Source organism: Alligator sinensis, unplaced genomic scaffold (assembly GCF_000455745.1).
Source record: "Alligator sinensis unplaced genomic scaffold, ASM45574v1 scaffold467_2, whole genome shotgun sequence".
Classification (NCBI taxonomy): Eukaryota; Metazoa; Chordata; order Crocodylia; family Alligatoridae; genus Alligator; species Alligator sinensis.
Window position 1 is genome coordinate 2273505 of NW_005842129.1, and position 23150 is coordinate 2296654.

The following is a 23150-nucleotide window of genomic DNA, read 5'->3' on the forward strand; positions in this document are numbered from 1 at the left end:
CTGATCTGGGGGCAGGGGAACAGCAGGATGCTCTGGTGGCCCTCAGGCTCGCTGCTTTCCCACTGGGCTGGCTGCGAACCTGTCACCCATGGAACATACCAGCATTCATTACCCCAGTAAATATGGGTCTTGGATGGGTCACTGCTACAGATCCCCCGCCCCCTTTAAGTTGGTGGGCACACTTACTGCCTTTTGACCCATGCACTTTTGTGCTTGACTTTGTTTCCTCCTCATCTTTGCATGATAGAAAGTCAGCCACAATGTTTTTCTTGCCAGGCTGGTGCTGCACTGTAAAACAGAAAGGTGGTAGAGCCAGTGCCTATGTGCATTTTCTGTCTTTGCCAACTGGAGCCACTTGCGCACAATGTGGTCCATGACCAGAACAAATAATCTCCCCAGCAAGTAGTAGGAGAAAAAGGTCCACCACCCATTTAATTGCTAAGTACTCCCACTCTATTGTAAAATACTTTTGTTCATATTCTAAAAATGTACAACTAGTGTATCCAATCGGGTGCTCAGTTCCCTTCTTTTCCTGAATTAATATGGCCCCTAGGGTCACAGCTGATACATCTATCTGTAAAATAAAGGTTTGGTCAAAGTTTAGCATGTGTAAGATTGGTTTTTGGCATAGAGCTTGCTTTATTTGCTCAAATGTGCCCTGAGCCACTGAGTTCCATTTGATCTTGCAGGACACATAGGACTTAGTCAAGGCCGTTAGAAGTGCCACTATTTCTGAGAAATGAGGGATGAACTTACGATAATAATTTGCAAGTCCCACAAAGGATCTGACTGTTTTTGGGGGGTTTTTTGTTATAGGCTGTTTATAGTCTCTTAAAGCCTGTATTTTGTTTTCCAATTAGTTGCTTTATCTTTCCTTGTCCTACTTGGAAGCCCAAATACTGGGTCTCTTTTTGAGCGAGCGTATATTTGACAGGGTTAGCCGTCAAGTCCTTTATCTGGGTCCTGCATTCTGGTGGGGAAATGTGGTATAGGCCAGTGCCAGGGCCAGTGTTCCCCGCATCTGAGGCTGGTACTCTCTTATATCAGAAGTTCTGGGCTGGCCTGGGCCAACCCAGATCTCTGCCTCCCCCCATGTGCCCTATGCTCACTGCCAGCGGTGTTGAGAACCCCAGACAGGCTCATCAGCTCCTGTATCTGCAGCTCTTGGGCCCTAGGTGGTGCTGTTCACCCACACCGCCTACCTGCCTGACCGCATGGGACTCCATGGCCACAAGGGACTTGGGCTCCAGTTCTCACTGTGCCCTGGAGAAGGGACCAGTGGCAAGTCTGCTTTCCATTGACCACTGATCCTGCCCCAGAGGCAGGGGAGCAGCAGGACACTCTGGCATCCCTTGGGCTTGCTGCTTTCTTACCAAGTGGGCTGCAAACCTGCCACCCATGGAACACACTGGTGGTCTTTGCCCCCCCGCCCCCAGTAAGTACGGGGCTCTGTCTGGTCACTACTACAGTTTCCTTTGTAAAGAGTCTGTGTTGCAGGACTGCATCTCAAACCTCATGTATGAATCAATCCCTCAGTACAGACTCAAGACTTCTATGTGTTTCCTAGCAGCATATAGCTGAGGATCTTTGGTATCAGTGCTTCAACTGGGTCCAAACCACTTACACAGAATCACTCCTAAGAGTGAAAGGCCATGGTAGGTCTTTTGGTTATAAGAAAATAGTGTTTTTATTCATATCACATAGAACCCATGTATGAACAAAAAGATCCATTTAATTCATAGTAATTTCCCTGGGGTGGTAAAAAAAAAAAAAGAAAGAAAAAGAACATTTCAAAACAACCACTTTGCAAATATCTAATTAAAATTAAGGTGTAAAGTATCTGACCTTACTTATAACAAGCTATTAAAATGGCACCTCCCAAGCTTTCCTGGTTGTATATTTGCTGAACATCCATTGCCCTCCATAGATGTGTTCCTAAGAAGGAATTATTTTCTTTTATCTTCACCTAAAGGTTATACTGGATTCATTCCCCGCTTCACCTGGATTATGGGTGTTAACTACCTCAAGGGAGTTAAAGAGGCCATGAATGAATTTGACATAAATCAGGTAAGTCATGTCCACAACCAGTATTTCAGTAAACTGACTTAGGTAGTGACCCATCTGTAACAGAGAGCTCTCTGTTTCGTTAAGAGAAACAGCCCAGCAAGAGAGCACTGTAGGCTAGGCAGGAGGCAGCAGCTGCCAGTTGCTGGGGCAACTGGGATAATTAAGTAATTAGCAGCCAGCCTTGGCAGTCACCTGGCGGGATGTAGGCAGGGCCCTGGGTGCATATAAATCTGGGGCTTGAGCGAGCAAGTCAGGCTACCCATGCTTGCTGCACTGGGTCTTCCTGCTTTGCTGCCTACAAGAAGACTTAGGCCCAAGGCGCTCACAAGGAGCCATGCTGGGAGGTATACTGGCCCTAGAATGGAAGGTTTGCCCTCTTAAAGGGGCAGAGGGCTGCTTCTACTGTTTTGTAGGGCTGTGTGAAATTTTGATGAGTGTTTCTTTTGAAAACTGTTTTGGTGCATTTTGAGCTCAAAACAGCGAAATCAAAATGAAACAGAAGGTTTTGAAACAGCTTCAAAATGAAATGAGTTTCGAAGCAGCCTGGTGGCGGGAGGCAGGCGAGAGCCAGGGCTGTGCTCCGAGCGCCTCCACCAACCCCACGGAGCTCAGCCTTGCAGCAGGAGGTGGCAGGAGAGCCAGTGGCGGAGCCACTCTGAGCACAGCCCTGGCCAGTGGCTCTCCCCTGCTTCCTGCCACCAGGCTTAGCTCTGTGGTGCTGCAGAGCCTCCCGCCATCGGGCAGTGCTCGCCAGGGCTGTGCTCTGAGAAGTTCTGCCACCAGGCTGAGCTCCATGGGGCTGATGGAGCTGCTTGGAGTGCAGCCCTGGCTCTGAGCACAGCCCTGGCAAGCACAGTCCGGTGGCTGGAGGCTCCACAGCCCCATGGAGCTGAGCCTGGTGGTGGGAGGAGACAGAGAGCCACTACCCAGGGCTATGTGCAGAGCCAGGGCTCTACTCTGAGTGGCTCCACCCCTGGGTCTCCACTGCCTCCCACCACCAGTTTCAGCTTCCAGACGCTGGGCTGTGCTCACCAGGGCTGTGCTTGGAGCCAGGGCTGCACTCCAAGTGGCTCTGCCAGCCCCATGGAACTCAGCCAGCAGTGGGAAGTGGAAGGAGAGCCAGTAGCAGAGTTACTCAGAGTGTGGCCTGGGCCAGTGGCTCTCCCCTGCCTCCCACCGCTAGGCTCAGCTCTGTGGGGCTGGCAGAGCTACTTGGGGCGCAGCCCAGTGGCAGGAGGTGGGGAACAGCCAGGGCTGCACTCCAACCGGCTCTGCCAGCTCCACAGAGCTCAGTCTGAGAGTAGGAGGCAGGGGAGAGCCAGGGCTGCGCTCTGCCTCCTGCTGCTGGGCTGAGCTCCGTGGGGCTGGCAGAGCCACTCGGAGTGGAGCTCTGGCTCTCCCCGCCTCCTGCCTCCAGGCTGAGCTTTACGGGCTGGCGGAGCTGCTTGGAGTGCAGCCCGGCAGCGGGAGGCAGGGAGAGACAGGGCTGCACTCCAAGCGGCTCCACCAGCCCCAAGGAGCTCAACCTGCCCTCCCAGCACTGCCAGACTCCTCCCAGGGGTGCAGGCCCCAAGATCTGCATGTGGGATGACAGGAGGCTGCTGCTGCTGCCTGGGGCTAGCAGCAGCACCAGTCTTCCTGGCCCTGGGCGCAGGCTGCTCCCACCGCCAGTCCCCGGTGACAACCTCCTGTCATCCCAAGTGCAGATCCGGGGGCCTGCACACCGGGAGGAGTCCGGCACAACCCCACAGCCCTCCCAGGGGTGTGGGCCTCTAGATCTGCATGCAGGATGACAGGAGGCTGCCACTGCCGGCACATAACACGAGTTTTGCTTGTCAGCACCTTGAGGTGCAGTTTCCCAGAAACTCCTGCACCTATCTCCTTGACACTTGACAGGCTTTATGCCATCAGAAGGGGCTACCATCCCTGTAATTTGCATTTAAATCAGGCATGAAATGATAAAGTTATAGGCATTTTCATGATTCCCTGTTATAGCCTATGGGTGAAACGTAAAAACAGTGAAACAGTTTTGACAAAATGAAATGGAATAGTGCTTCAAAACAAAACGACAAAATGAAACACTGTCCCTTCGAAAAGGTAAAACAGAAGTCGAAACGGAATGGTGCTTTTTCACACAGCCTTACTGTTTTGCTTATGTTGTAGCCCAGGGGCTTATGTTACAGTTTTCCAAGGTGTATCAGGATGAGGCTATAAGGGAAGGAGTAGGCTACATTAGTACCCAGCGAGGGCACCGCCACAGAGGGGCCAGGGGCCAGCAAGGGCGCAGTCACAGAGGGGCAAGGGACCCAGCAATTGGAAGAGACAAGTGAAGCAAGTGCCTCAAAGCCAGGTCCAACCCAATGGGCCTAGGCTAGAAGGCCTAGCTACACTGGTGATGCATAGGTGGGGGGCAGGTGAGTACACATGCACCCCCTGAGATTGGCAGTGCATCCCTTCCGATTGGCTGCTGCCATGGCTGCCAGCGGTGCCTGTGGGTGGTCGCTGTTCACCAGCCCTCACTCGCATCTGCAGGTGGTCACTGATTGCCTCTGGCCACTGCCAACACTGCCAGCGGCATCTGTGAGTGGTCATTGACCACCGGTCAGAGCTCGCGGCCACCCCCTTGGGGGTTTGCAATACTATCCTTTAAACTCCAATACAACAGTTCTTATGTCTACTAGCTCCCTGTGAAACACCACCTTCTTTTTACACTCCACAAAAGACAAATGACTTAATGGGTGCCTATACATGAGCAGCGAGGCTGCTCCAATGCGCTGTAATTACAATTAATTGAGTCTGGAGCATGGTAAGTGCCACACTCCAGCAGTCTCCAGTGTCTCATGTATCAGTGTCCCCATGCTTAAAAATGGCAGCAGGGGAGCTTTATCTAAAGCTCCATCGATGCCACCATTTTGAAGCATGAGGGTGCTGATACATGAGATACTCCAGGCACTTCAGTTAGAGCGCCTCTTGGAGCTCCTCAGATTTCAGAGACATTAGAGCTGGAAGGGACCTCGGAAGATCATTGAGTCCAGCCCCCTGCCCAAGGGGCAGGAAGTCAGCTGGGGTCACAGGATCCCAGCAAGATAAATGTCCAACTGACTTTTAAAGGAATCCAGAGTAGGAGCTTGCACCACCTCTGGTGGCTTTGCCTCTCGTTGGTCCATAGGCGTTTTGAGTCAGATAGAGCTCATCCACACACACGAGGAAGCTTTGCAACCATTTGGATGTGGCCAAGTGCTCTTCCCATGAGATGTCTTGGTTGTCATGGGAGATTTCCACTACCATGCACAGGGAGTGTGCAGTCTCAGCTAGTTCCCTGGCGAATTCTTGATCAAGCTCTTGATCCTGGCTAGGAGGTCTGTAGTAGATCCCCACCTTTGTGTCCCCTGTGCCTTGTTCGCCACGGATTTTTACCTAGAGTCTCCAATTGTCCCCCCTGGGTGCCAGTGTCAGCTTGCAGGGACGCATAACTTTCCTTGACATAGAGAGCTACCCCCCTGCCCCCCGCCCCTTTTGCCCACACAATCTCTCCTGGACAAGGTATAGCCATCTGTACCTGTAGCCCAGTCATAGGTGGAGTCCCACCAGGTCTCCATTATCCCTATGAAATCGTAATCCTTTTGGTTTAGCAGGAGGACCATTTCCTCCCGTTTGTTCCGCAGGCTCCTGGCATTGGTGTAAAGGCACGTAAGTGTCCCACTGGGGGCCCTTGCTTTTCCTACAGATTGCTCTGGGGCTCAGGTAGGGTTGGGTTCCCTTGAGTGCCTTAGCCTGCTGAGTTTACAAAAACTGTCCAGTGGGCTTGCAGTGGCAGTACTCCCCCCATCCCCTGGCCAGCTCAGTTTAAAGCCTGGTCAAGCAGGTCAGCAAGTCTGGCTAAGAAAAGCCTCCTCCCCAGCAGAGTGATGTGGAGGCTCTCTTCCCAGCAACCCACTGCCTCCCTCACCAAAGAGTGGGCTGTGATCGTGGAAGCCAAAACATTTATGATGACACCAGTGCCACAGTCTCTGGTCGACTACCTCAACCCATCTCTCCCTCCTCAGCCCATGACCCACAACCGGAAGGAGCAAGGAAAAGACCATGTGCACCCCTAACCCCCTAAGCCCTGTTCCCAGAGCCCATGTACTCTCTCATGACCTGGCTGGGATTGCTCCAAGTCATGTCATTCATGCCCACAAGGATAAGGAACATAGGGTAGCGGTTGGAGGGCTGGAGAATCTTTGCGACCCTTTCGGCTATGTCCTGGATGCGGGCCCCTGGGAAGTAGCAGACCACCTGGGCTAGGGGGTCGAGGCGGCAGATTGCTCCCTCAGTCCCCCTCAGGAGGGAGTATCCCATGACGAGCACTCTGTGTTTCATCTTAGGGAGAGTAGGGGTGGGTGATCCTCCCTTGCCTGCAGAAGCTGGCATCTCCGCAGGCTCTACTGGGGCTGCAAGATGTTCGTACCTGTTGCAAAGCCCCAAAGGAGAGGGGACCGTGGTGCGGCGGGCCTTGGGGCCCTTGACCACCTTGGTCCAACCCCTTGGCTGGACAATACGGGAGATTCCTGGGTCCTCCTTTGTCCTGGAAGGTGACCTTGGTCTACCCTCTGCCTCCAGAAGGTGGAAGGCCTGGCAGTAGGAGTCTATCTCCTGCTCACCATCCCTGATGGCACGCAGTCTCTGGACTGCAGCCTGGAGCTCCTCTGTCTGGTGCCCCAGAGACTCCAAAGTGGAGCAAATCCCACAAGGGGGGGTGGCCGTGCTCCCGGTCCCATGAGCCTGGAAACATGCCAGGCAGCCCCCGCCGCAGTCAAAAGCCAGGGCCTCCGTCTGCGTAGAGCCCAGAACCATGGGCTCGGTCTGGGTGGAGACCTCTGAGGTGCCAGAGGGGGAGACCGCAGACTCCAAGGGGGCCCTCGGGGTGCAGCATGTGCCCATCCGCATCGTGCCGCTGGGAGGCTGGCTACTGATGGGACTAGCTTCCCTAGGGCTCACTGACAGGGCCTCGGGCCTTCCCGCTCACCCTCCTGCGCAAACTCCCACACTGCGCGGCCTGTTCATGAGGCTCCAGTTGCGTGACTCCCTGGGGGGCTGAGCGAAGTAGGAGCCGGGGCGGGTGAGATCCTCCTCAGCTCCTTTCAGCTGCTCCCTGCAGCTGATCTACACTAGCCCCTCCCTCCACGGGCCCTGCTTACCTCTGGCTGTGCCGGGGGTCGGCGGGGTGCTCTGCGGCTGCTGGGGGGGTGCGACGGGCCTTCACCCCTGCGTCTCACGCCGCTCCCGGGGCCAAACTGAGGGGTTTTTTGTTGGCGGGCCCTTTTAAACTGCACGCATGCGCCATGGGCCCGCCGCCGTCACCAGGCTGCTCCTGAGCAAGGGGGAGCCCTGCCCGGGGATTTGGGAGACTCTGCCCCACCGGAGAGGAACTGGTAGGAACCCTCTCCTCCTCTTTACTTTCCCTGCAGGGCTGGGCCAAGTAGGAGCCGGGACGGGGCAAGACCCTCCTGCGCTCCTCTCTGCTGCGTCCCTGCAGCTGATCTACGGTAGCCCCTCCCTCCACGGGCCCCGCTTACCTCTGGCTGTGCCGGGGGTCGGCAGGGTGCTCGGTGGCTGCTGGGGGTCGCTGGGGGGGCTTTGGGGTGCGGGGGTGTGACGGGCCTCGACCCGTGCGTCTCACGCTGCTCCCAGGGCCAATTTGGTTAGAATACATAAAAAAATTTCAGCTGGAAAAAATGGGAAAAAAGGAAACCAAATGGAAAAGATTAAACACTTAATTTTGGTATTTCTGAAATAAAACATTTTCATTTTTAATATTACTTGAACATTTCTTGTAGCTCAGTGACCAGTGGGGTGTTGGTCCTCACATTAACATAAGGGAATCTTATTTTACTTTCACATTGTATCCATCTAGTGGCACTAGCCTGCTCTCTGATCTTATTAGACTTTACTGTACAGGCAGTCCTCGGACTTACGACACAATTGGTTCCTGAAATGTATTTATATTGTAAATAGCAATCATATTGATTTGGAAGGACTTCTTTGAGGTGACTTTGCTGGACTTTTCGAAGGGCTCTTGGTTGGACTTTTTGAAGGACTCTCAGGAGTCTTGGCTGCAGGCTTTTCTGGAGTCTTGTCTGCTTTCTTAAAGAAAGTGTCCAAGAAAGTTTGGACAGATGTTCTCTAGGGAGATGGGCGGTCCAGCGAACTTGTTTGCTGGCATGGTGTGGCATCGGATCAAGCATTATAAAGTAGAAACTGAGGTCAGCAAGTTGAAACAGGGTGTCAATTTATAAATGTTGTAAGTCAAAACCTTGTAACTCAAAATGTTACAAGTTGAGGACTGCCCGTATTGAAGAATGACCATTTCAAATTCTCCTAACTAATTCCCCACATACACTCAGAGCTACTGTCACATACTTCTTCCCTACAACTACACTTAAATTTTCCCTCTATTATCACTTATGTCAACAAAACTAATCCCGAAGAGAATCAATAGCTTTCAGTAAATTTCTCAGGGTTTTTAATTATTCCACTCTATGCATTTTTCTGGAAGTTCTAATAAACTAGACAGATGGAGAACCTGAAGATGGAATTGCTTCTTGTGCCATGGCTATGTCTAATATATCACTCTCCACTGAGCCCAGGGTTGGATTTTCTGGAATTTTCAACAAGTTTAACCAATTTGCGCAAATTAGTGTAATCATAGGCAAGTCCACAGGAAGTTGTACAAGTGAGTTTACTTCTCTGGCACTGGAAACAGTAACAAGAATTTGCAGCTTTGTCTTAATAACAGCCATGTTTTCTGTTTTTCCTCTGTGATCTTGGGACAACCTAGTGCAGGGCCTCAGCCCTGTCTCTTCAAATGCTATTAATCCAAATACCAATAATTTCTTCTGCCCAAATTCCTTCAAGTATACAACAGTTTTTATTATACAAATTCCATTTATTTTCCTTATACCGTTCTTTTTCCTTTCTCAAAGCAGAATTTCTTGCACTATCCTCTGAAAATATTCATGTCAACTACTGAAAGTGACAAGAGACTGGGTCTCCTGAACTTTTTTTGAGTTTGTAAAAAGGACATTTTAAAATCAGAAAATCATTCCAATTAAACTTCCCAGCCAGCATTAGCCTGACAAAATCTGCCCTACCAGCCAGTATTTTCATATTTCTTCTAGTGCTGATTCTTGATGTAGCTAATCACTCTGCTTTTCCATCTCTTCTTTTTTCTTCTTTCAAATTTGCACTGCTTCTATTTGAGCTGGTGCAAGAGCACATCCCTGCATGTGTGGATGCGCCCACTGGGTGGGTCTAAATGTGCTATTAATTCAAAGCAAAAATACCGTGCAGTAAGCCTACCCAGGAAAACAACTACATGTGCTCCCTCTAGGGAGCAGATTTTCACCCAATGGGAGCAATCTAGTACAGGATTGCTCCCATCCTGCTCTGCCCCCTACAGTAGCCAGGAGGAGTTCCAGGCTCCTCCTGGTGCTAGCCCAGGTTCTGGTAAGGGGCATAGGGTGGTCCCAATGGGCAGAGGGTCAGCAGCACTCTGCCAGCTGCAGCAGCAGTAGTGTCCTGGCTTTGTGAACATTGAGGGGACTTGATGTGCACAGGGCCAGGAGAGAGCTGCCTCTGCAGCGGGCAGAGCTCTCTTGCCCTGTGCTTATCTGGATACACAAATGCCAGCAAGCTCCCTGCTGAGAAGTGCTTCCGTGCCCAGCAGGGGGTTGCTGGGAGTTGTCTGGGGTGTGGGGCAGCTGCAGGCAAGCCTTCTGCCAAGCAGGAGAAGGGGTGGGGTGGTGGGGGGGCACGAGTCTTGCTGGCAGCTGCCCTGCTCGGCATGAAGCCAGCTCTTCCAGGGAGCAAGTGGGAGCTAGAAATCTATCCCTCACCTCTTCCCCTGAGCAGTACCATGTTGCAGGGAACTGGATGCTCCAGGGAGCAGGCAGGGGTTAGGAATCCAGTCTTTCCTGTGCCCCAAAACAGCTCTGCACCATGCACAGCTGGCTGTGCCAGGGAGCAGGCAGGGGCTGGGAATCTGCTGGACAGGTGAAGGCTGAATTCCCAGCCCCCACTCACTCCCTGGAGCAGCCAGCTCTGAACTGGGAGCCTGGACAGGGGGCAGAAAACTCCCAAGTCCTGGTGCTGATCAGCTTCCAGCACCAGGACCAGGGGCAGAGAGCTCTCTCTCCCCTGTGGCCCTCTGTTGGCTAGGCTGACTGTGAGCAAATTTGCTCTCAGTCAGAGTCTACACATGTGTAGTTTGCATGTATTTTACTACCTGTATTTACAGATAGTCGCTAACTGCTCAGTAGCCTAATTTACTGTGCAGTAAATGTAAGCATGTGTAGATGGTGATGCTTTACTGCACAGTAAACTAATCTACTGTGCAGTAAAACGTCTCATGTAGACACACCCACTCAGCTCTCCAGCTAAGTTATTTGCAAGTCTGCCCCTCTCAGGAGTATTACTCAAATTGCCAATTGCTCAAATCATGAGCGAGACTTTATGAAGGAGGATAAGGCAAGGTGCTACATTTATTGATTACATGAGTTAGACATAGAGGTTTGGACACCATTCATACAAACGCACACAAATCATCATACACATCATTACACACATGCATACACATACACAAAACAACCATTTCATCCACACATACACCAGATATAGTTACCAGCAATAGTTGCTCAATATGAGCCCAGGGTGGCCAATTGAGTAGATGATGATGATTTGAAGATGGCAGATTTGAAGATAACAGCTGGAGCGGGGTGAACAGATGCATCTGTGCTCCAATGAAACAGCAGTAGAGAAAGAGACTCACCCAACTTGGCATTTTCAAAGTGTTCTTTTATAGGGATTGGCATCCTTTGTTTCAGTGCTTTGGGGTTTTTCCATACCCAGCTTCTGTTTTTGCAGTTGTTCTTCTTTTGTCTTCCGCTTATCTTAGCCTTGGAGTGTTCTTGTTGCCCGTCTGGCAGAATTTCTTCTTCTGTTATCTCCTTTATGCCCTCGAGCTTCAAAGAGGTTCTTCAGCCGTTTGTTAGTTGGTTACTGGCTGGTAACTTATGTTTGGTGCCTTGTTGCTTACATAAACAGTTAAATCTTCTTCTCGTGTCTCCATGCCATTCTTTCACCATTCACCCTTTTATACACACTCATACGTAACGGCTATGCAAAGTTTATTCACTTATGTCAAGCAGAAGGATACAAAATGGAGTTTTCAAGTTGCTTACAGGACAAGACTAACATGGTTATATTTCACTATTATTACACTCTATGTTAACATCAGCTACATTAGTTCAGTTCACACTACAGGAGTACCAGCTGTTGCAAAAAGGAAAAAAAGAACAAATTAAGAAGTCAGCAACGGGCCTTCTTTCCTACAAGGGATCTATAGCAGTCTAATCCAATTCAATTCCTTCTGACATGTTTCTCCCAGGAGTTTTAAAGTAATTGTTTGAGGTCTACAGCATCCCATCCTTTCAGAGTTCAGAAAGGCAAGAGACACATGAGCAGTCTGGTCCTCAGCTGTGCCCTTCTCTGGGAGCTAGAGCTTGAAGCTGGGGCTTCACTTCCCTGAGCTGCTACCATCTGAACTGTAGTGATGCGTTTTAACATTCTTCCACCTTAACCCATACCAGAGCCTTGGTTCCTGCCTCACGTGAGATTTGTGCATGCTACAGCCACTGTGATTATTCAAGTCTTCTACTGTCTGGCCACCTCAATATACATTTAACTCTTCCTACTGCAAAGGTGAGTTTCTATAACAGGACTGTGCCCCCAGGAGAAGCTGTGATACCCCCTGGTGGCAGTTTGCCTCCTGTCTGGCTCTGGCGCTAAGGTACCCTTCCTTTATTCCTCACCTGCCACATCTTGGTCTTATTAACATATTTAAGAAAGGGACCGTGCCTAGGGGGTCTTAGAGTCAGCCCTTGTCACTTCCAAACACCAGAAGGTCCCTCCTGGACCCTACTGGCCTCTGAGTTTGTGCTCTCAGCTGAGTGGGCCCTCTTGGCCTGTCAGTGCCCCCAGGACACCTGTAGCCATAAGGGTTAATTATGTTGCTCCAAACCACCCCTTACACTATGCCCATGCCTCTCAGGTGTCACTGTAACCTCACTCTGCTTTGTAGGGATCTTGGTCTTCTCAGCCTCCTCCCTTTTTGCTTTTGCTGAGCCTTTCACCTCAGGCCCATGGTACTGGACCTGGCTTCTGGGTTCCATCCTTAGCCTTGCCACATCGGACTCTGGCTTAGCTCCTTTCAGGCTTCAGACCTTGGTCCATGTCTCCACCCTCCTCTAGGCTGTGGGTCCCTGACCCTGTCAGTTTCCAGCAGTGGCCTCTCCTGGACCTTTGGCTGCTCCTGGGACCTGCCTCTACTCCTGGGCCACTTGAGATCTCCAGGTTCCCTGGCAGTCTCTGGTTGTGGCCCCTCATGGGCCCTGGCCTCACTCCCAGGACAGTTGAGACCTCTGGGCTCCCTGACCTTATTTGATCCTCCTGGGCTATGAGTTGCTGACTTTGCCTCTTGGCCCCCTCAGGCTACAGGCTTCAGGAGGCCTGGCTCCAAATTTAGCCTTTCTTTGGGCTCCAGGCCCTCTGGCCCCACGAGCTCTATTCCTCTCCAGGCTCTGGGCTCTCTGCCTCCCCCCCCGCTCTATCCATCTCTAGGCTCTAGGCTCTCTGGCCCCACTCCAGATCTGCCCTCTTCTGGGCTCCAGACACTCTGCCCCCCCCAAGCTCTGCCCCTCTTTAGGTTTTGGGTGCTCTGGTCCCAAACTTTGCCCTTCCCTAGGCTGTAGATACTCTGATTACACCTTCAGCCTGGCCCCCTAGCAGGGCTCAGGGAAATCGCATGGTCCTAGGGCACTAATGGGATTTCCAAAAATAACCCCTCACAATCCCACCAGAACCACCAGTACAAATTGGAGGGCTCAGTAGTAAGCCCTCTTACCAGCACCACCAAACTCTCTCTGGGTTCAACATAAAACAAGGACACCTACCTGCATAAACAAGTCTCCCTCTGCCCCAGGTAATATTCCCATGTTCCTAAGCTTGCAGTGTTGCTTATCCCCCTTCCACAGTCATCTCAGGAGCCCTGCTGCACCCCTACTGCCAGGAGCTCTTTTCCTTCTGCCTCGCAGGGCTAAACTGCCTGACTGGATCAGGCCCTATGCTTATATGACTCAACCCTGGCCCCCTTCTGGTCAGGTGACTCTCTAATCGGCCCCCCTCACCACCTGCAGGCTGCTTTTCCTCTTAAACTGACAGGTGCATTACACACTTTGTCACAGGTCCCAACTATCAGTATGAAAGTCAGACATTCATTTTGAAACTTTCCACTGGTTCCATTTTACACATTACATCAAATTTAAATTTAATCCATTTTCCCACAACCACTTATGAGCCTTTTCAGTTACTATTCCTATGTATAGAAAATCCTTTTTACTCTGTGTGAGAGTGTGTACCTTACTACTCCACTTCTGTGTTGGAATTACCTTGACGTCTGGCTCATCATCCCCACTTGTCTGCCATGCCTTAATGGTATAATGATACTCAGGAGGATGGATGAGTCGAGGTTGGTCTGGCAAGGTCACCGGTCTGATGCAGAGCTCCACCTCCCCTACAGCCTGCCCCTTTCCTCTCAGGCTGTTGATCGCTACTCTCGTAGAATCACAGAACCGTAGAAAGTTAGGGTTGAAAGTGACCTCAGGAAGTAACCCACTGCTCAAAGCAGGACCAACCCCAACTAGATCATCCCAACCAAAGCTTTGTCTAGCTGGGTTTTGAAAACCTGCAAGGATGGAGCTTCCACTACCTCCCCTGGGTAACCTGTTCCAGTGTTTTACTACTCTCATGGTGAGAAAACTCTTCCTAGTGTCTAACCTAAACTTCCCTTGTTGCAACTTGAGACAGTTGCTCCTTGTTCTGTCATCTGCCACCACTGAGAATAGCCAGCTCCATCTTCTTTCAACCTACCCTTCAGGTAGTTGAAGACTGGTTGAAAAGCTATTAAGTCTCCTCTTCTCTAGACTAAAAAAGCCCAGTTTCCCCGGTTTTTCCGCATAAGTCTTGTCCCCTAGCCTCCTCACTATTTTTGTTGCCCTCCACTGGACACTCTCCAATTTGTCCACATCCTTTCTGTAGTGGGGGGCCCAAAATTGAACACAATACTCCAGATGTGGCCTTACCAGTGCTGAATAGAGGGAAATAATCACTTCCCTTGACCTACCGGCAACATACCTGCCAATGCAGCCCAGCATGCCGTTAGCTTTCTTGGCAATTGGGGCACGCTGCTGACTTACATTCAACTTATTGTCCACTGTAACCCCCAGATCCTTTTTTTCACAGCTGCTGCCCAGTCAGTTAGCCCCCAGCCTGTAGCAGTGCATGGGATTGTTCTGTCCTAAGTGCAGAACCTTGCACTTGTCATTGTTGAAACTCCTTTGAGATTCCTTTTGGTCCAATAATCCAATTTATCTACATCACTCAGAATCCTAGCCCTACCTTCCAGCATACCTACTATTCCCCAGCTTCGTGTCATCTGCAAACTTGCTGAGGGTGCACTCTATGCCATCTTCCAGGTCACTTATGAAGACATTCAACAAAACCAGCCCCAGGACCTACCCCTGAGGCACTCTACTTGATACCAACAGCTCTATCAAAAGCCTCGCTAAAATCAAGGTATAGCACATCCACTGGTCTCCCCACATCCACAGAGCCAGTTACTTCATCATAGAAGGTAATCAGGTTGGTCAGGCATGACTTGCCCCTGGTGAATCCATGCTGACTGTTCCTAATCACACTATTGGATGCTTAACAAGGTTCCAACACAGTGAAACATAAGGGCAGGAATCTTAAGAATTAATTATTTGGATGCTGGACTAGAGACCTTCCCAATCAAGTCTGCAGAAGCAAAAGTAATTTGGGGCTGCATAAAGGGAGTATTAGGTATGAGGCATGGGCACTAGCTAGGCCTTATCTATAGTATTGTGTGCAGTTCTGGGCTCCACATTAAGAAGGATGTGAAGAAGCTGTAGAAGTTTCAGGGGCCAGTGACAAAAATGATAAAGGAGTTGGAAGGCATGCCTGAGACAACTAGGTATTTTATCTTGGAGAAAAGGAGATTGAAGGGGCTTGATAATAGATTCCAAATATATGAGATGATGCCATAGAAAAGCAGAACGACTGTTCTTCCTTGCTGTAGAGCAGGATTGTCCAACTTGAGTTTCTGAGCCCTTAGGAACCACATGCCTCAGGGGCTGCACACCTCACAGATGCTCCCCTCTCCCCAGGGACTGCATGATCCATCAGTCACCTACCATTGCAATGCATACTCATGCAATCCCTCTCCCATGCTTCAATGCATGACTGCACAATCCCCATGCAGTAATGTGCACCCATGCAATCCTCCCCTGCCCCCCCTCCCACCCAACATACTACTGCAGAGTTATGGCTTGGTTAATGCTGCAGAGTTAAGGCCCCAATTCCCTCTCCCAGTGCCACCACTGCCCACCCCAAGCACAGCATGGCCCAGCCCCCGCATCAGGAAGAGCCCAGTGCAGCCCCGGCCCCAGCCCACAGCCCACCCTCATGCCATTTACAGATCCCAGGCATACAGCCCCCATGCCCTCCCAGGGTGCATGCAGCAGCAGGAACTGCCACCACCTCTGCACCAGGCACTCCCTGGACAAGGCACATGTGGCTCTATCCTGTGCCCTGCCCCAACTGTGCAGGACCTGACGTGGGGAGGGAGTGGGGGCATAGGCAGGAGCAGGGGCTGGGGTGAATGGGTCCTGCCTGTGCCCCACTCCCTCCCTCACCTTGATCTGCCTCCTCCCCTCCCCTCTTCCTCCACAGACTTACCTGTGCATGTGCTCAGCCCTGCCAAATAATTTTTTCTCCCTCTGCCTATGCCTCTAGGATACTTCGTCAAGGGTGGCTGGTGCCAGCAGCCTTGATGAGGCTACTGCCCCAAGTCAAGCAGCTAACAATAGCTCTGGCCCACCTGCTGCCCTGAGTGGGGTTTGCTGCTATTAGCCATGGCCTAGCATTTGCCCCAAGTGTGTTTGCTGCTGGTAGTACTGGCTCACTGTGTGGGAGATTGAGGGCTGGGAGAGGATCCCTCAAGCTGCTGCATCCATATGAGGAGGTGCCCAGGGAAACCATGCTCCTCTGTTGGCCGTGATGTGGGACTTGCAGGGAGGGGTGTTGGAGGATGGTACATTGGACACTGGGATGTGACAGGACCTGCCCTGAGGGTGGACATGGTGCCCTGTAGTTGCCGAAGCAACCCTGTCCAGCTCTTCAGAGTATCCCCTTTTGCTATCTTTCCTGCCACACCTAGATTTAAATATTCTAGCACTTAAGAAGGCTACTTCAGAGTACTCCTACTGGTACCATCTGTAGTTTTACTTTGCTTACTCGGCCAGACCCTGGGTCCTTCTTGTCACCAGACCCTCAGTCCACTAACAATTTTTTTTCCTATTGGGTCACACTATTCATGCTTTACTGGCACTCAGGTGGCCCTCTGTGCATGGATCAGGGCCTAGAGCCCTAATTGCCTTAGGGTACTAATCGTGGTCGTCTTGGCTTTAATTGTGCCTTAAGCGCTTTAATTGTAGCCTCCAGGCTCCCCCATAGCCAGCCCACACCTTGTAGGTGTCACTCCAGATTTGTTGCTCCAGGCCCTCTAGCTCTTTCTGTCTGTTAATTCACCAGGCCCCTGACCCTGGTCTTGGCTTTGACCCTGGCAAGGTTCAGTCTATTTCCCTGAGCCCCCAATTCCTGTCTAGGTTAATTTCTCATTTATCTGCCCACCAGGCCCTGGGCTTTCTCAGCCTTAATCTGTCTCTGGGCCCTTGGTTCTGTTCTGGCTTTAGCCTTTCTGAGGCTTTAGGCTTTGCAGCCTCCACCTGCATCCAGGCTCCTGGCCCTGATTTGTTTGCAGCCCCTCCTGGGCTCCAGCTTCTTAGGCCAAAGCCAAGAGGCCTGCATATCTCTAGTCCTCTGCTCTCTGGGTCCCTGACCCCAGGCTAGGTTGCTAAAACAGAGTGCCCCACCAGGCACCCTCTGCTATGGTCTTCATCCTTCCCTACAGCCACAATCCAGCCCTCTGGTCAAACTTAAACACAAATATCAACACACCAATCTTTAACATAATCTTGTATCCCAACCCAAATCCACCAGTCTCTATTCACTGCAAACCCCTCTCTAGGTTTCAGCTTCCCTGCCGGCAATTGCTCCTCTCCTTCAGGGGATCAAGACCAGACCACCTATCCTGGCTCAGGGTTGAGCTTATGAGTGCTACTCATTTCTGGTCACATGGCCCCTCTTAGCTGTCTTACTGCCTGGGTACCCCCCTTTAGCTCAGTGAGCTTCCTGCTCCTCTGCTGGACCTTGCACAGCTGTGCTGCTTACTCAGTAGCTCAGCGGCCCCTTCGGAATGCAGATTTATCTTGTTGCTTTCCCCTATTAAAGTAACAGGGGCTTTGGCCTATTGTTACAGAGGGTAAACAATAGCAAGGTGTTGGTGACCCAGTGGCTGTGGAGGTGGACCACGTGATGATGTGATACAGAGAATGCTCTTTGCCTACTGAAGGTGGCCAAAGCAGCCTGTTGAGTCTCTCCTGCCTGAGGCACAAGTACTAAATGACTGCACAGTAAGCAGTAACTGGAGTTACTGCTCAGTAGTGTCACCGAACAGCTTTTAGGTGATGCTGACTGCACAGTAGCTCGTTACTACTGCTTAGTAGCGATACATCATACTTCCTGCCATGGGATGCTACTGAGCAGTAGTAACAGGCTACTGTGCAGCCAGCGTCTCATGTAGACACGGCCACTGCGTACCAGCAGAGATGGCTTCTTTCATCTGGAAGGGTCAAGGAGAGCAGGAAGAGGGTTTGGGATGCTTGTGGTCTTGGGTGCATTGTTTGCACACATGGCCTGCACGTGCATTGTTTGTGTTTCCCTGTCCCCTGGGCTGTTGAGGCAGGAATCTCAGAGTCGGAGAAGGGTAGGTGATCTGAAAGCTTGTAAATGAAATGCTGCCTTCTAGACTCTCCCTCCCTGCATTAACTCATTACCATCCCACAGTAATGAAGTGCTAGGTGCCTCTAATTGCTGGGGAATTCCAAGGTAGCCACTATGGAACCAGCAGTAATTCTCACAGTGAATGTTGTGAATTGTCCCCCTTATGCCTCATCTTAATTACCCCCTCCATCTACACATATTCTGGAAAAGTTGGGGTGGGAGGGGGAGAAAGGGCATGAATCCAGGATACCCAGAGGTGGTAAATACTTAGGTATTTACTTAGGACAGACACAGCAGGGGACCCTGGGAGCCAGTGTTGGTACCACCCCAAACAGAAACAGAACAGGCCATTCACTTTGATTTCTGCATCCTCCACCCTCAGGCCTGCCAGTATTAAAAATCCCTCCATGCACATACAGCTAGGTACTGTGTGACTGCCTGTATCTGGACCAGGCCTCAGAGGTGCTTTACCCTGATTCTAGGTACCCTCTCTTCCACTTTCAACCACCATGCATTAGACTGTTAAAGGGCAGCGGTCTAAGGGTCCTAGAACATACCCTTGTTCTTCCTTCACCAACTGCTCCCCTCCTGGACCCCACTAGCCCAGACCTGGTCCATAGTAGATGGGCCCTCCTGGCCCCTATGTGCCCCAGGGTACTTGTTGCCTTATGGGCTTTTCACAGCCTCCAGCATCGCTTACAGCTGTGACCATGCCTTGCAGGTTTTACTTGATACAATACTGTCCTTTATAGAAGCCTCAAGCTTCCCAATTTCCACCTCCCTTTTCTCTGGCTGTCAGCCTTCAGCCCTGGCCCAGATTCAGGTCTAGCTCTCTCAGTTTCAGCCCCATCAGTTGTCAGTCTCTCTGGGCCGCTGGCCCTGGTGCCTCTCTCTCTGGGGCCCTGGCCCTAGGATTTGTCCTGGGCAGCTGGGCCTCTGACCCTGGTTCTTGCCCCTCTCAGGTTAGAAAAGTTATTAGACTATGCTGTCTATAAACATACGGTATAGACTGGAGGGAAAATGAGAAACATTCAAGAAGACCTAAAAAGCTAATGAGAATCTATGTTCATTTGTGGGATAGCTAGATGGGCATTGAAATAAGTGTCTGTTCTGCTTTTGGGGTGTGATATTCAAGGGTCATGCTGTAGATTTGTCTCATGGGATTTTTTTTCTTTTTGGTTGAGTGGTGATAATTAAAGGAATAGTATCTTAATTCTGAGTCTAAGCTTGCAAAACAGGTCCTGATCATAGATGAGCTGCAGTCTTGTCTCTGTAGAGGCCAAATGGTAATGAGTTTTTAGTAACATCAAGGGGATGGGATCCTGAGATGGCACTGATGGATGGATGAGTCTCACCAGAGCTCTACCATGGGGAGGGGTGATAAACTTTGGTTCTTTGCTCTTGTACAAGAATGGAGACTCGATGAAGTTTTTCTGCTTCTCCTGTGTTCACTTTTGTGCCACTGAAGTCCCTGGATGAGAGGTGTCTTCCCCCTCTGCCTCACTGGAGGCATCAAAGTCATTGTCAGCTTGTTCCCAACCATCAGTGTCAGGCAAATGGGGGGTGCTATGGAGTCACCCCACATGAGGATGTGTGAGAACTGCTTATAGTAGGTGGTCATCGCCTTGTGGGCACTGAAGATCCAGTTAGCATCTGTGGCCCTCTCGTAGCCTACCTTCAAGACCTGTATCTTTAAGTGGCACTGTTGCCAGTCCCAGTTGTGGCCCATAGCTACCACAGGACCTTTGTCATGGTCAAACTGGGACTACATATCACTGTAATTCAGATATATTGTGGTGAACCTAGGGTCTTGCTTTATTCAACCCTGAATCTGGCCCTGCATCAAAGTTAATGTCATAGTTAGGAGTGCAAATGTGATAAAACAAGTTTGTATAACACTACGTTTTAAAATAAACTATTACTTATTCTTTCAGCACATGGCAAGAAACCCAATGTGCACATCTAATAATAGACTACCACAAACATACTGGCCTAACAAAAGAATTTACACCAACACTGGATTGATACCTTTCTACACTGGCTTTGTACCAAGTAAGTTTGTCAGGTTTGACATGAATCACTGATGGTAATAGCCATGGTAATCATAGTAGGCATACTAGATGATGATGAACTGATCAGTAATTGTCATAGTTTCAGTCAGTTTTACAGGTCTTGCTAATCAGTGTTTTGGGAAGGTGAAAGTGAATTAGCTTCTGAGGGGGGATACTGTTGCACCAGGAGCTGGTAGTGAAGGCAGAAGGGCCCTTCACCTCTGCCCTAGGGCCCTGCAGGTTACTATGGTACATGGTCTTTTGAGCCTGCAGGGGGCTGGTATCATTAGCACTCCCTGAAGCATTAAATGCACAGCACCTCCTGGCAAAGGTGGTTCAGTGTCCAACATGGAAAGCACCTGCTCTCCCCTCTTTGGTGTAGTGGTGTACAGGATCCCATGGAAGGCCATTGTGAAAATCCTGACTACCTCCACTCACCCACCCACCGCCAACTGGTTAGTGACGTTGCTGTGAAGATTGTACATGGCAGAAGCCGGAGGCTCAGCTCCCCATGGGGAAGGTATAGGAGCATGATTTTCCCTGTTTAACAGAGGAAGCATAAAGGTGATGCTGGAGGAGGGATGCACTAACCTTGTTGTCAGGTCTTTGAACTAGATGTAGACTCTTCTGCACCCCCCCCCCCAATCCCTTTCACCACCTCTAGGGTAGCAGGCTCTTGCCACTATTCCACAAGTTTGTCCAATCAAAACTATTTTTGCACGAATACTTGCTAACTTTACTGCATTTTATTTTCCAGCTATTAGAAACAACTACATGCTGACCTTTGGCAACAGTTCCCGAAAAGCTTACCAGAAACAAAAGCAACAAGCTCATGCATTTTGAAAGATGCTTTAATTGTCTGTACATCAGTGGACATGAAGTTGTCATGGAACAGCAAAAGATTCACACAATACAGACAAACAAAAACAAAAAAGTTTTGAATGGAAAGAGTTCATACAGCTTTAGACATAATATACAGGAATTGCTACTGCATAAATGTTATGCTGCCTCTTCCTCAGCTTCTTCCTCAAACTCCCCTTCTTCCTCCGCTGTAGCATCCTGATACTGCTGATACTCAGATACCAAGTCATTCATATTGCTCTCAGCCTCAGTGAACTCCATCTCATCCATGCCCTCCCCAGTATACCAATGCAAGAAAGCCTTTCGGCGAAACATAGCAGTAAATTGCTCAGAAATACGCTTAAATAATTCTTGGATAGCTGTACTGTTACCAATGAATGTAGCAGACATTTTCAGGCCACGGGGTGGGATGTCACAAACAGCTGTTTTAACATTATTGGGAATCCACTCAACAAAGTAGCTGCTGTTCTTGTTTTGTACATTAAGCATTTGCTCATCCACCTCTTTCATTGACATGCGGCCTCTGAAAACAGCAGCTACAGTAAGGTACCGGCCATGACGTGGGTCACATGCCGCCATCATGTTCTTTGCATCAAACATCTGCTGTGTGAGTTCTGGCACAGTTAGAGCCCGATATTGTTGGCTCCCACGGCTGGTGAGTGGGGCAAAGCCAGGCATAAAGAAGTGCAAACGGGGGAAAGGAACCATATTAACTGCAAGTTTACGCAAGTCAGCATTAAGCTGGCCTGGAAAACGTAGGCAAGTAGTCACTCCACTCATGGTTGCTGACACCAAATGGTTCAGATCACCATATGTTGGAGTAGTTAGCTTCAGCGTTCTGAAACAGATGTCATATAGTGCTTCATTATCAATGCAATAGGTTTCATCTGTGTTTTCTACAAGCTGGTGTACAGAAAGTGTGGCGTTATAAGGCTCTACTACAGTGTCCGATACTTTAGGTGAAGGCACAACACTAAAAGTGTTCATGATCCTGTCTGGATATTCTTCACGGATCTTGCTGATTAAGAGGGTGCCCATACCAGAGCCAGTGCCTCCACCAAGGGAGTGTGTAAGCTGAAAACCCTGGAGGCAGTCACAGCTTTCTGCCTCTTTTCTTACAACATCTAGTACAGAGTCAACCAGTTCAGCACCTTCAGTGTAGTGGCCCTTTGCCCAGTTGTTTCCTGCTCCGCTCTGACCTGGAAGAAAACCATTTTTACATTACATTACAGGCACTGCTGATGTTATGGGTTTGGATGGGGGTTTTTTTAAATGGAGTGCTTGAGAATGCATTTCCTGGTAGTGACAATATTTAAGAAATATTATTCTTTAATTACTTTTTAAAGAACAAGTTTCAATATTAATATTAAAAAGACATGACTGTGCCTGAAGCCAAGTCTGGCAAAAAGACAGCAGTTCATGAATTTAAAAGTTCTTATTCCAGATTATTCTATAAAGAAATAGTGAGAGTATTCAACATGCAAAGTCTGTTAAAAACAGTGGTGCTCAACATAGGACACAGACAGCTCTCCCCAGGTCCAGAAGTTTAATGGTGAGAGAGAAGTAGACATATTAAATGCTGCTCTGCCAAACTGTGGCCCTGCATGCTAGATCATGCATGGGCCTTGCACACAGCGTGCGGCTTTGTGGACTTACCCCTTACCATTCCTCTAAAGGGCCAGAAGGTTGAACACCAACTACCATGTTCGCACAATGCCCCCTTGGGTCAACTCGAAGTCACAGTGATTACACTGCAACAGAATCTGGATGCATCATAAGTGTGTTGACAAGGAATTCACTTCGTGCCCCTGTCCACATCCCACCCAAAACACCTGTGACCACTTCAAACAGAGCTGAGCCTTAGGTGAAGCTTACCCTGCTCCAAAGAAGTCCTCTACAGCCAGGATAAAGCTCACTACAGACAAGGCAAGCTATCCCCCCAGCCTGCCCAATCCCAGACAAACCCTGTGACACCCACCGAAGACAAAGTTGTCAGGTCGGAATATTTGCCCAAAAGGCCCAGAGCGCACAGAGTCCATGGTGCCCGGCTCCAGGTCCACAAGCACTGCGCGGGGAACATATTTGCCACCTAGAAAACAGGGAGGCAGAGTGAGGCCGGAAATCGGGGCGCGGGGGAGGGGGGGGCGCGGG

The 23150-nt window shown here is 50.1% G+C and overlaps 2 protein-coding genes across 2 annotated transcripts in view; one reads left to right on the forward strand and one right to left on the reverse strand.

Annotated features, from left to right (window-relative positions):
• Positions 1-20998, forward strand: part of FAM166A (family with sequence similarity 166 member A) — a 68250-nt gene extending 47252 nt beyond the window's left edge. The window contains exons 6-8 of the mRNA XM_006025004.3: positions 1973-2067; positions 20022-20139; positions 20896-20998. Of these exons, the coding sequence (XP_006025066.1) occupies positions 1973-2067; positions 20022-20139; positions 20896-20981 (299 nt within the window). The 3' untranslated portion in view covers positions 20982-20998. The remainder of the gene's footprint in view (positions 1-1972; positions 2068-20021; positions 20140-20895) is intronic.
• LOC102376461 (tubulin beta chain) lies at positions 20972-23113 on the reverse strand. Its single transcript, XM_006025003.3, has 2 exons — positions 22978-23113; positions 20972-22198 (listed from the first exon to the last, which is right to left on the reverse strand). The coding sequence occupies exons 1-2, from the start codon at positions 23036-23038 to the stop codon at positions 21138-21140; spliced, it is 1122 nt and encodes a 373-aa protein (XP_006025065.1). The 5' UTR covers positions 23039-23113; the 3' UTR covers positions 20972-21137.
• Positions 23114-23150: the final 37 nt, after the last annotated feature.

Excerpts from the sequence above, each read along its gene's own strand:
- LOC102376461 (XM_006025003.3), bottom strand. The coding sequence starts at position 23,038 with ATGGACTCTGTGCGCTCTGGGCCTTTTGGGCAAATATTCCGACCTGAC. Across the intron at positions 22,199-22,977 it reads ACCTGACAACTTTGTCTTCG|GTCAGAGCGGAGCAGGAAAC; the intron begins GTGGGTGTCACA and ends GTTTTCTTCCAG.